Source organism: Cygnus olor, chromosome 5, assembly GCF_009769625.2.
Source record: "Cygnus olor isolate bCygOlo1 chromosome 5, bCygOlo1.pri.v2, whole genome shotgun sequence".
Taxonomy (NCBI): Eukaryota; Metazoa; Chordata; class Aves; order Anseriformes; family Anatidae; genus Cygnus; species Cygnus olor.
The window spans coordinates 32,341,708-32,356,084 of NC_049173.1; the positions used below are offsets into that span (position 1 = coordinate 32,341,708).

The 14,377-nt window shown below is 52.0% G+C and overlaps 2 protein-coding genes across 9 annotated transcripts in view; one reads left to right on the top strand and one right to left on the bottom strand.

Annotated features, from left to right (window-relative positions):
* ZNF408 (zinc finger protein 408) lies at positions 1-2,843 on the bottom strand. The gene is made up of 3 exons (XM_040558006.1): positions 2,629-2,843; positions 2,407-2,543; positions 1-1,925 (listed from the first exon to the last, which is right to left on the bottom strand). Exons 1-3 carry the CDS (start codon positions 2,841-2,843, stop codon positions 67-69), a joined length of 2,211 nt encoding a protein of 736 aa, XP_040413940.1. The 3' UTR covers positions 1-66.
* The window catches only part of ARHGAP1 (Rho GTPase activating protein 1), a 25,679-nt gene continuing 14,114 nt past the window's right edge, over positions 2,813-14,377 (top strand). Inside the window, exons 1-4 of one of the 8 annotated variants that reach the window (XM_040560088.1) lie at positions 2,813-2,966; positions 7,422-7,605; positions 8,131-8,223; positions 13,102-13,131. In XM_040560088.1, the coding sequence (XP_040416022.1) occupies positions 7,467-7,605; positions 8,131-8,223; positions 13,102-13,131 (262 nt within the window). In that variant the 5' untranslated portion in view covers positions 2,813-2,966; positions 7,422-7,466. Of the gene's footprint in view, positions 2,967-3,315; positions 3,510-4,919; positions 5,471-5,546; positions 6,603-6,702; positions 7,191-7,421; positions 7,606-8,130; positions 8,224-13,101; positions 13,132-14,377 lie in introns of those variants that run through there. The other 7 variants (XM_040560089.1, XM_040560092.1, XM_040560090.1 and 4 more) reach the window with 7 other exon arrangements.

Sequence of the window (14,377 nt, forward strand, 5' to 3'; positions counted from 1 at the left end):
TTTTTGTTTTTAAAAAAGCCACTTTAATATTCTGCACAGAAGCTGAGCCAGAGCAGGCTGAGATAGTCAGGTTCTAGTCTCGACCTCCACCACTTCTGCCACTGCTCCGAAGCCCACCCCCTCCTGGATGATGACCACGTCACTTGGTGAGCCCTTGTCCTGCACAATGAGGCACTTGTCCTCGTGCTCGGAGATGGTGATTTCAATGACGTCCTTTGTCGATGGCAAATGCTCAGCAGGTCTCCCGTGTGCCTCAGGACCTGGGGGGCTGCCTTGAGGCTGGTAAGCAGCAATGCAGTGACCACTGGCTGTGATCAGGAGCTCTGCCTCATTTTCTGGCTCTGGCACCTCCACCATGAGCAAGGCGGGCTCTGCCACATCCTCCTCTTGGTGGCTCTTCCTCTGAGGCCTTCTCCTTGCTGCCTGGGGTAAGTCCACAGCAAGAGAGGCCACTGCAGTGTTCAGTTCCTCAGGGTCCTTTTCTGCCTTGTGGGTAAGCATGTGGCGTGCAAGGCTCTGGGAAAGGTTGTAGCCCATGCCACAGAGCTCACATTTGTAGGGTTTGTCAGCCAGGTGGCACTTCTGGTGGCGCCGCAGCTTGGTGGCCAGGGTGTAGGACTTGCCGCACTGCTCGCAGCGGAAGGGGCGCTCGCCCGTGTGCAAGCGCTCGTGGGCACGCAGCGTGTGGGGGTCCCGCAGCGCCTTGCCGCACACCGTGCACAGGTGGGCCTCGCCCGTGTGCGAGATGAGATGGCGCCGCAGCTCTGGCAGCTTGGGGAAGGCGTCGCCGCAGAAGCGGCACTTGTAGGGCTTCTCGCCGGTGTGCAGCCGGAGGTGCTCGCGCAGGTTGCTCTGCTGTCGGAAGTCCTTGCCGCAGTAGGGACAGGCGTAAGGGCGCTCCCCCGTGTGCAGGCGCATGTGGTTGCGCAAGGAGCCAGGGTTGGCCAGGTGGCGCCCACAGATGGCACACTGGCATCCCTTGGGACCAGCCGGGCCGGTCGCTGCGGCCGCGTGGATCTTCCTGTGGATGCGCAGAGAGGGCCGGCGCGCAAAGGCCTTGCCACAGTGCTCGCAGGAGAAGGGGCGCTGGCCGGTGTGCAGGACCTGGTGCTCCTGCAAGTCTCGCTTCGTGCGGTAGGCCTTGTCGCACTGGGTGCACTGAAAAGGCCGCATGCCCCGGTGGGCCAACAGATGGGCCTTGAAGCTCTCCTCTGAGCTGTAGCTCTTGCCACACTCCGTGCACAGGAAAGGCTTGTGGCCAGCATGGACAAAACGATGCTTCTTGAGGTGGCAGAGCTGCAGGAAGGCTTTGCCACACTCCCCACAGTGATACCTGCGCCTGACCAGCTCCTTCTGGGACAGGGCATCTGGTGGGGGGCCTGGGCTGCCAGAATGACCCTCCGCCAGCTCCATACAGTCTTCCTGCTCCCCAGGCCGCTCCAGTGAGCCCTTTTCCCCATGCTCTGGGGATCCCTGCTTGGAGTCTTCAGAAACTTTGCTCTCTTTCCTGCAAGTCTCTATATCCTCTCCTTCTGAAGGACTGGGCTGCTGGGGTTCTTCCTCAACTGTCCTGGTACCACAGTCCTTAAGGCACTTGTGGAGCTGCCCACTTGAGGGCAATGACAGATCCACATCTCCTGAACATGCCTCTTTTTGCCCCATCTCCACTTTTTCTGCTGTGGATCTTGGATCTGTACCCTTGTCCAGTTCTTGCCTGCACTGGCCATTGGCTTTAACGCTTGAGACAGTCTCGAGGTGCTGATTCTCAGTCCGTAGCACTTTGGCTTGCCATGGCTTACGTTCAGGAGCAGTGCTTTCCTCTTCTGGCAGCCTATGGACAGATTTGGGGGCTGGCCTCCTAGCCTCAATGGGGATGTCGGGGACTGTGGTTTCATCCAGTACATCCTTGGAGACATCAGCATCGCCTGCACAAACACAAAAGTGAATTAACTGTTGGTGGGTGAATTAACTGTTATAACAACATGACTGCTGCTGGATCAGGGGAGCAGGAACCTTTTAGACTCTGCTAGACAGTAATCCTGGGCCTCTGGCGTGAAAACCATCGCTTCTGTGACTTTTTGTTTTGTTTTCTTTTGTTGTTTTTTTGTTGTTGTTTTTAACTGGGGGAGGTGGGAGGAATCTCTGTTCCCTCACCCCCGGCAGTACCCGTGCAGTATTTCGCAGCCAGCATTTTGTTCCAGGCACAGAGCAGCACCCCATGCTCCCTTCCCACCCCGCAGCGAAGCACGATGCGGGGCCAGGACCAAAACCTCAGCAGGGCTGGCGGGGCTACGGTGCCAGCAACCAGGCGACGGCTCAGCTCTGCTGCGGGCTCCCAGCCCCATCCCTCCCCATCCTCCAGCCCGCCGAAGGCCGGGCCACCACCGCCCCGTCCCGGGCACGTACCTGCGGGGGGCTCCGGGGCCCAGCGGAGCAGCTCGGCGCCCGCCGCGATGTGCCGCCGCGCCCGCAGCTGCAGCCGCCCGCCCGCCCAGGCCAGCGCCACGTTGGCCTCGGCCTCCTCGGGGCTGCGCTTCACCAGGCTGCAAGGCACGGCCGCGGCGTCGGGGACGGCACCGGCACCGGGTACCGGCACCCCCGGCGGCGGCCGCCGCCCCCGCTACTCACCTCTCCCAGCCGCCGGGCGGCCCCAGCGGCGCCCCGGCCGGCAGCGCCCGGCCCACGCACCACACGCCCGTGCCCCGCCGCCGGGACAGCGACGGCCCCAGCGCCAGCCCGGGCGGCAGGCCCCGCAGCGCCGCGCACAGCGCCGGCTCCGCGCCCGCCTCGGGCCCCGGCTGCCCTCCGCCGCCGCCGCCGCTACCGGGCTCGGGGCGCTCCATGAGGCCGAGACGCTGCGAGGGGGCGGCGGCCGGGGCGGGGAGCGTTCTCCCGGCGACACGCCGCCCTTCCGCCGGATGCGGGGCGCCCGGGCGGGCCGGGAGGAGGCCGGCGGCGGGCCGCAGGTACCGGCGGCGGGGCTGAGCCCTCCGGGCGGCGGCGGCGCGAGGGGCCGGGGAGGCGGCGGGGTGCGCTCGGCTGGAAACGGGGTCCCTCGGCTGGCAGCGGGGCTCGGGCCGGGCCGGGCCGGCTGCGCCCTCCGTCGGCGGCAGCCCGGGGGCGTGGGGAGAGGGGGAGAGGGCTGCGGGGCTCCGCGTGCCCCCGGGGCCTCAGCGGCGGGTCCGTGTGTAACCGGTTCCAGCCCACGAGGGGAAGCTGAGCCCCGCGCTTCTCCTCTCCAGCCCCTCAGAACCCCCCCGAGGGGGCTGGCGGTCAGTCGGGGTGAACTTGAGCGGGCACGGGGGTGGCCTGCAGCAAGGGGCTTGGGGAGGCTGGGGAAGGGAGGCTGCTGATGGGAAACGCTGCTGTGCTAACGGAGAACAAAAGGGCTTCCAGGAGCAGCAGCGTGCCTGTCCTGAGGTAGCTGGTCACGGGGAGCCCAGCAAAGCCAGTCTTGGCCCAGGGTGGTATCAGTTTGCTGTGAGGAAGGACTCAGGATGGACTTCCCGGTGAGTCTCGGCCCTGGGGCTTTTTCCTGAGGAGCTTTAAGGTCTGCTGCTGAGTAGCTGGCTGCCTTTTGGTGTGTCGTGTTTTGTTATGGGGAGAGCAGCCCTCCAGGGGGGCTGTACCTGATAGGAACGCTTCCTTCTGAGGTGTTCATCGCTGGGGCGATGTTACTGACTATGGGATAACTCTGTGTAGGGCAGTGCAGGGGGTTGACTGATGTGTACAGCAAAACAGACGGTGGTGCAAATGAAACTAAACTGGGAGGAGTTGTCGATGGCAGCAGAGTCAGAAAAATAATACAGCCACCCCAGAACTGGGATTCCTGTTTGGTTTGAGCATCGCTTTGTTAATTGGTTGGGGAGAAGAAGCCATTTGCCTTTTGTTATTCTTCCTTGGGTGTAAGTACAAGTCCAGGGTGTGCTAACACATGTACATGTTTTGATGGGCAGGTTTACTTCTGAATTAATAGCATGTCTGGAAGAAAAACAGGAAAAGGAAACTGCAGAGTAGGCACAGTTTAGAAATAAGTGATGGCGAGGTAGTGAAACTGGAATTGGAAAAAAAAAAAAAAAAAACAACACCAAAAAGTCTGTGTGAACAGCAGCTTCCAAGACTTCATAGATAAGAGAGAACTGTCTTCCCTGGGTGAATTCTGGTAGGATCTTGTACAAGGAGCGTCTAGCAATAAAAACTGTGTTTTAAAGGGCTGGGGTTTCTGTCTTCCTGCAGAACGTGCTGTTCTACACATCTCTGTGTTAGCCAAAAAGTCAGTTTTTATTAGAGAGCCAAGCACATGGCTCAGCAAGCGTTGAGATCACCAGGAAAGGTGCAGAAAACACTTGGAAAAATGGAAGTATTTGTCTCGTTAGAGCCAGGCTTCCGATGTCAAGAGTGATTCTTGAGTTTTTAAATGCTTGAGCAGGCTTCTTACTTTTTAAATCTAGCTGCATCACTTTCCTTACATTTTCATTGGCTGTGCAGGGCGTGCAATTTGCATCCTGTCAGGACGTTTATCTAAAAACCATGGGGATCTTAAATTACATTATGTCTGGTGAAATGCTGTTTTTTGACAACTACTTCACCCTTATACTGATGCAGGATGCACTTTCTGTTCAACGACAGGTCCTGCTTCCAGGTCATTTTTGGCTAGACAGGGAAAATCTTGTGTAGGAATCTTGTGCAGCTGCTCTATCAGAAAATAAAATGTGTTCCCTTATATTTAATTTCTTACATCTGAACTTTCAGCTCCAGGTCTCTTTCTCAGTGCCCTCTAGTTCCTGGGCATTGAGAGGGTTGTGTTTCTCTGAACTGCTCTGATGTGAGAGACGCTGTGCTTTTGACTTTTGCACGGTTGGTAAAGGACTGGGGAAAATTCTGTGAGCAGCCTTCTGGAATTCCCTGGGCCCTACAGGCTGGTTCACAAGCAGAACCTGCAATCTGCAAGGTCTTCTGCTCTGGATTCTCCTTCCATTAACATTTCTGTCATGAAGCGCTAATCTAGAGCTAAGCAACGGAGCTGCCTGCCCCGTAGTGAAAAAAAGCAGACACCTGGCAAGTCTGGTCTGCCTTCCAAGGGGTAAGGAAGGTTTTGGCAAGAGGCTATTTTGGCTCATTTTCCAATGTGGAGCTGTAAGGATCCTAGTGATGACTTCCTTCTACCTCATGGTGCCACACTAAGATTAATTTTAGGAACGTGCCCAAGGGGAAGTCCCCCGGTGATGTCTAACAACCTGCACTTATGCCCTGGTGAAGCGCTGCAAGTTGTCTCTGAAGCCAAGTTGTGATCCTTGGAGTGAGAAGTGATGAGACCTGGTGGCTTGCTGGCCCCGTGGCAGTGCTGCCGCTGCTCTGTAGGGAGATTTGGGTTTGGTCCCTGAGCACTTTGGGACCTTGCTCTGGGGACGCAGTTGCTGTGGGGCATTCTGGAGAACTGGAAGGCGTCTCGCAGGGTCAGTAGGTGAAGGTAGGTCCTCTGTCCCCACCGGGGCCGGGAAGTCCCTGGGAGCTGGATGCACTCGGGGCCCACATGCACAGCAGGCAGCCCTGTGGGGCCGTGGATGCTGGGTTGTGGGGCTGCGGAGCCGCAGCGGGGAGCGCTTTAAGCACACTGAGTCACAGGCGCTGGTGCCTGGCGTTACCATAGGAATCCGAGCAGTTGCTAGGGGTGGGGAGCTGGCTGTCACTTGGCCCCGCTGCTGCGTGGTTCCAGCATGAGCTCATGGTGCAGAGGAACCTGATTTCTTGCTCCCTGCCCCTGTGAGAGCAGAGGTCAGACAGCTCTCAGCCCTTGGGGGAGGAGGGCAGGGAATAACTTTGCTTGGGCCTCCGCTTGGCTACAGTGCTCAGACCCTTTGTGCTTGCCATTCCACCTTGGTGATCTACCGCCGTGTATGTCCTGCTCTTTCTTGTTTTGGGAATCCAATTTCGTTTGCTTAGCAATAGCTCCCAGCCCTCTGGGAGCCCGTGAGAAGTGAAAACTGGTTGTAAACTGATGAGTAAGAGATAAGCTTACACCTCCTGTCCTCCCAGGGAGTAATCCAGGGACAGGCGACAAATGCTGACTATCCAGTTCTGTGCTCACATCCAAGTGGCTGCCTGCTCATCTTCTCTGGATAGATGCACACGTTCAAGCTCTGGGGATGGAAGATGCAAAACATCATTGCCCCCTTCCATTCTGCTAAAGGAAATAGCCTTGCTCTGAGTATCACCTTTCCACAGAAAGGTGTTGTGCCTCCTCAGATCATCTTTGAACCCTGTGCTCCCCTCATAATGGAAAACGAGCACAAGCCTGTCAGAGAACCAGCGTTACAGAGAATCTTGCTGATGCAAGGTGTCAGTTTGTTTTGCTACAGTTCCTCTTGGCTCGCAGCCTGTTGGCCCTGAGCTGCCGTCCGTGTGGTGATGCTGGCTTGGGTCTGTGTGAGCAGTCGAGGTCTGCATGTCTGTCCTGTCTGGTGTTTCCTTGCCTATTTCCAGGACACTGGCGTTAGAGGGCAACAACTGTTTCCTAGGGGTCTCCCAAAGAGTTGGTACCCTTGGAAGGTGCTGGGTGCTGTGCCAGCTCAGTGCTGGGTTTGACATATCTTCTGCTCCAGGTGAGAGCAAGAAATATTTGCGAGCAACAGCAAACGCAGTTGTCTGGTTCTTGGACCCTCTTGATTCCTTGGTCCCCTCGGTAGTGTGGCACGTTTGGTGAGGAATGCTCCTTCTGGCAATAGGGCTCTAAGTTAAAGTGATGAGTCCTGTACTTCTCGCTGTTGTGTAGTAGAAAGGGTTTGCTGGATGATCCTGCAGGGAGGTTAGGGTGGTACGTGTGTTGTTCCCCATGTCTCACTAGCTCAGCCTACGAAATCCTGTTTTGAGAAGCTCTGAGCTGTTCACTTGTGTGTGCAGATCCCAGCACACCGAGGCACCCGCTTTGGTGTTGCTGAGAGCTCTGGCCCTACCCTGTGGGGAGGAGGGGGGGGTGATTCCTGGGAAAGCTTCCAGCGCTGGGCCAACTGTGGAAAGGGCTGGGCTTTGTGCCAGCCCTTCGGAGGGAGGGGGAGCTCTTAGCTGCAGTGAGTGTGTCAGGCAGGGGCTGGCATAGCCTGTCGCCTTCCTCGGCGGCTCGCTGCTGCTCCTGTTCCAGGAGAGAAACCGATCTGGACACAGCTGTGGTCAAGCAGAGCCTCACCGAGCGGGTTGGTACAGGCTCCCGATGTCCTTTTGGTAGCAACTGGCACAAAAAATCTGACATATGTCGGCACTTCTGGGAGGAGGAGGAGTTCCTGCTTATATTGAGGGGGAGGGGAAGCAAGATCTCGGGGTAGGTGAAGAAAGGGCAGGCTTTGGGGGAAATCAGGGAGAAGAGGAAGAGCCTCTTTGGGGAGGGAAACTTGCGATCTCGGTGTCTCACCTAGCAATCTCTGCAGTCCGTGTTTTAGGCGCTGCAAGACAAACGGCGGTATTTGGGCACCATGGCTACAGACCCGCTCTCAGAGCTTCAGGATGACCTGAACTTGGATGATACCAACCAGTCCCTCAGCCAGCTCAAACTGGCCTCCATAGACGATAAGAACTGGCCAGCAGATGAAGTCCCTGCATTCCCCAAATCAGGTAAGTATCCTAATAATTGGGGATCTGGCTTGAGGCCAAAAAGGAATTGTTTGTCCTGCATCATTGTGGTCATATCTACCTACGGAGAGAGTCCCAGCTCCATCTAAAAGCTTTATAGGTCCATTACTGTTGCACCACGCCCAAGTGAATTAGCCCTGCCATTGAATAGCACTGAAAGCTCGGAGCCAGCTGCTGTAAATATATTCTTTGTAAATATATTCTTCTCAATTCTGGCACTGACTGTGCTTTGATGGTGACAGTACGGACATGCTGTAAATCCTTGAGCATCCTCTGTTACGGTCTCTTGCAGGACAGTTTGATCGTCCTGGATGGAAAGGTCGTGAGATTCCATATGGGAAGTAGGACTGGAGAACTGGGCTGTTGCTCGGAAAGTCTGTAGGAATCCAGTCAACTCCTGTGCTATGAACCGTTGCCCAAGGAGGTCAGGGAAACCAGCTCAAGGGCACGTAGGACAGCCAATCCAGATCCCTTCTTCTAATTGCTTGTTCCGTATGTTTTGTGCAGAGGATTCCAAAGGCTCCCCTGAGCCCGTCACTCACCTGCGGTGGGATGATCCCTACTACGATATCGCCAGGCACCACATTGTGGAAGTAGCAGGTAGTCTTTTCTCTCTGTTTTCTCCTTGGATATCTTTGCAGCTGGGCTGAGGAAGGGTCTCTGTAATGGAGTTGTGGGGGCAATTGCTATGTGCCAGGCCCAAGTGGCAACGACAGCTGGCATCGTAAAGAGAAGGAGCGCCAAACTTCTTGAATGCTTGCAATAAGTGCAATTTTCCATCGACCTTGGTTAAACTTGCATTCTTTCTTGGGTCTTACTGTCTTGATTATATTATTAGCAGGACTTGGTCACTTTTGTCAAATTGTTTTAGGTGTGACCCTTGATTGTGCCCTAAGCACAAGATGTGGATTCTATATGATAATGTCACACAAATTACCTAGTTGTGAGCTATCTCAGTTGACTGAGTAAGTGTGGCAGCTCTCTGTTGTATCCAAATGGCCAGTTTGCCATCCTGTCCGTATACAGCATTTTTAGAAACCTGAAATGTGGGGGAGAGGCCTGGGGCCCACTGCAAGGAAGGACCTGATCATTCAGGGTCGCAAACATTCTGATTTCTTCTGTATAGTTGTCTTATCAATGTTGTTTTAATTACACTATCCCTCAGCGTTTACAGCTGGGACCTCCATGAGAAAGACTCTTGGAGACAGTTTTTAGGTTGCTGTGGTAAGTCTGAGGGAAGGTCATTCTAGTTTGTCCTGCATTCCCTGTTTAAGAAAAAAAGCCTCTTCAACCTGTTGGGACTTGACACACTTCCTTCTTAATCATCTACAGCCACCTCCTTCCCTTCCTCTTGCTATTTCTCTGTACCTTGATTCCTGCCCCACGTGAGAATTTGCAGAGAAGCGGAAGCGCAAGCTGGAGTCCTCCTGATAAAGGGTTGTTCTGCAGCTGGGCTGGGTTAGAGAGGAAAGATTCGCTGGCAAGAACCTTGGCAAGAGTTGTCCCGACATTATTCTTTCCTAGGCTGTCATCTAGAATGAAGTTCCTTTCTCCTAACCTCTCATGTTACATTTTTAGGGAACAAAATGATAATGGCAAACTCAAAACCTTCTTTGTCTCCCTCTGTGCCTTTGGCTGCCTAGGATGACAGGCAGAGTGTTTAGCATTTGAGCCATTGTGTCTTCCAGATTCTCTACAAGCGCTTTGATTTGCGGATGTGTTAGTAACCTTCTTTTCCATGGGGCTGGAGTTCCAGGACTGGAGTTAATTTGGGTCTGCACTCTGGTCTCCCTGCTGCCGAAACTGCAAGGGAACAAACGTGTGGAGTCCTGCCATTTCAGTGATAGTACCTAGAGCGTTTGTAATGCAAATGGCAGAGGTACCCGGTGTTCCTGAACTCTGGGAGCTGGTGAGTTAAATTGTACTGTTGTTCACTCCAGACAAAGCCCAAGTGCTTAGCAGAGTGTTTAGATCGCAGACATTGATAAGACTGGAATGTCAACCCAAACCCAGCGCACACTTTGTGCTCTGCCTTGATGTAAGCACCAGTGTTTCTGCGGGATTCCTGTTCCAAGGTAACACGGCGGCTGTTTTACAAGCTTGCTGAGTATCGCTGCGAAGGAGATGATGCGTCTCAGTGGTGCTGGAAAGCAGCCATTTGACACAGGCGTCTAGGATAGCACATGAAGAATTACCTAACTTCCTGGAAGCATTTCAGGGTGGTAAGATGGCTGCCTGGGAGGTGTGCCTGCCTTCTGAAGGACATCTCTTCCCCGTCATGGTTTGAATTTGTGTTTCTAGTGAGTTTCCTGGTTCTGTTTGTGTGTCTGCGTAGTGCAGAAGCATCTCACAGAGCCATCTGTTGTTGGCTGCCATGAGCCACTTTCCACCACTAGCCTGTTTATCTGAAAATGTCTGATAGTCCCCACCACAAAATGTGGTGCAATGCCTTTTCTGGGTAAAGAAGCCCAACTCCACATAGTGGGTTTGCTGGCACTTTCGTTTTGAGGCTCACTGGTGTCTCATCTGGAAGTACGATTTATGAAGGTGGGGGCTGGAGCTGAAGCAGTTTGTTCAGTTTTCTTGGTCAATAATTAATAACATTAACTGTTCAGAGAATCAGACAGGGTAATGTTCTCTGGGCTGTCACTGGAGGCAAACAATCTGGGGAAATCTGGAAAAATCCTTTTAGAAGTAGCCTGGGGAGTGAAAATCCCGCTGGGGGATTAGTGGAACTGTTTGGTTCTGGCTCTACTGACGAGCTGTGCTTGTCAGCACTTTTAGGTGCAGTGAACGTTTGCCACGCTGAGTCTGAAACAAAACGGCTCCACCCCAGCTCTCCTGTAAATATTAGCAGGTGGCAGCAGATCAAGGGTAGTTTCATCCATTCTGCTGTTTTATGAGCTTTCACTTCTGTGTTCTTCCCTGCTCTTCACTTCAGAGCAGAAAGCATATGGCTAATTCTGTTTGTGCTTTCCCTGAAATACGTTCTGGGGTGCTGATGCTATTTTGGGACAAAAGCAGAAGGCTGGTTACCGTCCTCGGGCTGAAATCCCAGGGTTATCCTGTGTGGTCAGAGCAGTAATTGCTTCTAGTGGGCTGGTGCACGGTGTTAATAGACAGTAGTTTATTTTAAAAACATTTTTAAAAAAGGAAAGAAAAAGCAACTACCAAAACAAACAAAACCCCAGTTCTGATTACAGAAAGTTAGCATGCTCGTTTTCTTGCTGACTTGAATTTGTGACTCAAATCAAGTCATGCCAGATTTCAGTATCACAACTATCTGGCTTAAGAGGAAGGAAATTATTCAAAAAACATTTTGCAGAGTTTGCCATAAAAAAATGTTTCCGTTTTCATTTTCCCTACTTCAAAATAGCGCAGCAGTTTCATGGAAGCTCCCCTTCGTGCCCTGTGCTCCTGTCTGTCCTGGGGGCTGGGACCTTCCTGGAAGAGGCTGTGCGTGATCACGACCTGCTTTTTGTCCACTGGACGGAGCTGGCATGTCATTGCTGTTCCTAGGGGGGTGCCTCACAGGGAGACTGGGCTAAAGGCATCCACGCCACGGTTCCAAGGGGATATGGTGGCACCGTTATGAACCAGAATATTTTAGTTTTAGGAAAGCTTGTTTTGGTTCGGGAATTTAATGCTTTTTGGAAGGAAAGAGATGATACTCTTTACCTGTCCTTTCAGACCTGCCCTCAGGTGTTTGTTTCTGGAGCATCTTACGGAGGTTGTGGAGAGGTCTCTGTGTGGTTGTGCTCTTCTTGACTCTGAGTTCTTCTTTTTGTGGGTGCTGTAGCAAATAAATTTGTCTTTACACGTGGCTAAAAGTTGGAGCAGATGTAGCTCGGTTTCACTGCACAAACCACTTCTGCAAAGGATGTGTTTTTTTTTCCTTACATCATGTAATGCTTGGAAGAAACACAGGCTTCTGGTTGAAGGCTGTTGATGAACTGTCCCAAACTTCTGATAAGTTTAAGAGATGCTGTGTCCTGCTGCTAAGTCTGTTCCGGCAAAGGTGCTGCTACGTAGTCCCTGCCCAGTGACTTCAATGCCTTGCTGAAGCTCAGAGCGTGTTTCTGCTAGTCTTGTGGGAAATCTGCTGCCTCCCACCATTAAATGGAAGTCTGTAGGGCTGCCCTTGCAGAGAAGGCTTGATGCCAGTGTGTATTAAGACCTGCTACTGAAATGCAGGTCACTCGCAAGGTGGCGAGCTGGAGGCGTACCTTCCTGAGCGTTTCTAGATGGCAGAGAATCTTATTCTTTGTGCCAGGTACCAAACTAACCTAAAAAGCATCGTAGCTGGCTGCTGGCTGCAGGTGCCAAAGTTGTAACTAATGCTGATGATTTGCTGGTGGTGGTGACTGATGTGGGGAGATAAAATCGATCTTGGAGCAAGCACCAGTAGCTGCTGTTGCACTAAGCAGGCAAAGGCAGAAGTTGCAGACGAAGCTTGCATAGGAAGTAGGTTGCATCGTTGCACCCCTCTGATAATAAGGGTCCTTTTCCCTTCTAGTGTGGTGCATCATTATTGGCTCCATTAACACGGGAAGCCTGCATTTCTGCTGCATTTGAATGTAGTTTCTGGCTTTTGCTCTTTTTTTTTTTTTTAACAGCATTTATGTGATACAGAATGATGCGTTCCTTCTGTGGAATTGGGCCCATCCAAAGGCAGCCCAGCTTCTGCACCATGTTTTCAGATGTGAAATCAAGGGAATTGAGAGTTCCTAAGGAGTCTGAGTTTCTACGGTTTCTAAGGGAGATCAAGGGAACAGAGAGTTTCTTTTTAGAGCCTTGCTTTACCGAGCCTCCTATGTCAACAGGCCCGTTTGGGTCTGGAGAGTATATATGGCTGTGGGAGAGATGGAAAGGGGCTGAGGATGGCAATAAATGCCTTCATAACCTCCTCCCTGAACAGAGAAACCTTTTCCACCCCAAATTGCCAGTTTATTTTTTTATTCAGAGTCTAATAAGATTTTTTTATAGCTTGTGTTGAAGATATAAATTGTCCTCACGTTCTCGTTAGTGAAATTTGGCTTCTTCCAAAACAGTCTGTTGAACGTGTCATTCATACAGAGTGATGTCACCCTATGTACACTTCGGAGGTTGTTCAAAGGACCTTGACTTTCAGAATTTGTGGCATTTAACCCTTTTAAAAGTGGCAGTATGGCGGTCGCCATTTTGTTGGTGGGGGAAGTGTTAACTGCAAGTGCCAGAAATTGGACTAGGATTATACAGAATTTGTTGCAAATTCAAGAATCAGGAATCCTGGGTACAGTTACCACCTCTGTTAGTTATGGTTGCTTTGGAGAGGAGCATGGGGGAAAGATGAAGTAGAAGGAGCTTAACTGCTGCAAGACAGCAACTAAATGCATCCCAGCGGCAATCTGGCTAGACTCTGAGACTTTATACTCAAGGTTACTTTCTGGAAAAGAGTGCAAAACTTGGCTTGCTATAACTGTGTTTCTGTTCCTCCAGACCAGGGTGCACTTGATGGGGCCCAACCAGGTAGGTAGATGTTTTGTGATGCTGTAGATCATGGTATTCCTTCAGCATGACCGTGGCCTGTAGCTGGGTTATCTCAGGGGAGCCCAAACTTTGCTCAGCCTTGGGCTGTGCTGGCAATTTTTCAGGAGTCCAAAGGCTGTACGAAATTGTCGTCTGAGGACTGCACCTCTGCCTCAGGCACAGCAGAATCACCTGAGCCAAATTTGGCCTGCGGGCTTTTCTTGGGGCACTTTGGGGCTCTCGGGTCTCAGTGTAAATCCTGTTCCTCTTCTGGTGGTGGCCTGCTTGGAGCAGTTCAGTTCGAACACAGAGGTACCTTGTTGTCATGTGTGCTTTAGAAGTTCGTCCTAGGATTGCTTCCCATTCCTTCAGACGATCTGCTGCTGCATGCACTTACTGTGCAGCTGGCGCTGAAATTGGATTCTCCAACTGGAAGCTACTGTTATCAAGTTCTTCTCCGTTTGGCTGCAGAGATGTTGTGTCTTGGTAACCTGTTCCTTATTCCAGCCTGAAGCTGTGCTAGACTGCTCTGTGCTTGCTGAGCATTTGTTAATAGTCTGGCCTTCAGCCCCAAGCCTTAAGGATTTGGCTGCCAGTGCTTTCACACTTCTCGGTGTAGATCAAACTCTCGTGGTACGAAATTCTTACTGCTGTTTCTGAACAGCAGGCCAAGATCTTCACACAGTCCATGGAAATGCTGATCCTCATTACACGGGTTCTTGTCCACCATTTGCTGTGGGAGACATCCTTCGTTTTACATTCTTAAATCTGATCCTTTAGGTTGTGGGGTTTTGTTTTTTGTTTTTATTTGTTTTTTATCAGTTAGGGCTTTAGTCACTTGATAAGGCTTTATAATTCTGGCAGTGTTTGGATATTGGGAGTATCTAGGTGTAAGATGTCATGTATTAAAATGCTGCTACCTCAACCTTCTTACTTTCTTTTCTTGAGAGCCTACATCCATGTTGGAATTCCTCGGGCATCTAAAATCTACTGTGGATACTTAAACACTGCACTGTGTCATAAGTTTGGCACGAACCTGAAATTGCATTAGAGGAGTTCTTTTTTTTACTGATTGTGGCTCTGATAAGCATCCTAAGTTTTGTGAAACTTGTGTAGTGTTCTAGATTTCTGTAGCAATGTCCCCTCCTTCTCCCTGAACTGTCAGCTTTGTTGCTTTACTGATGACACTAGCTTTTCACAGAACCACAGAGTGGTTTGGGTTGGAAGGGACCTTAAAGACCATCAG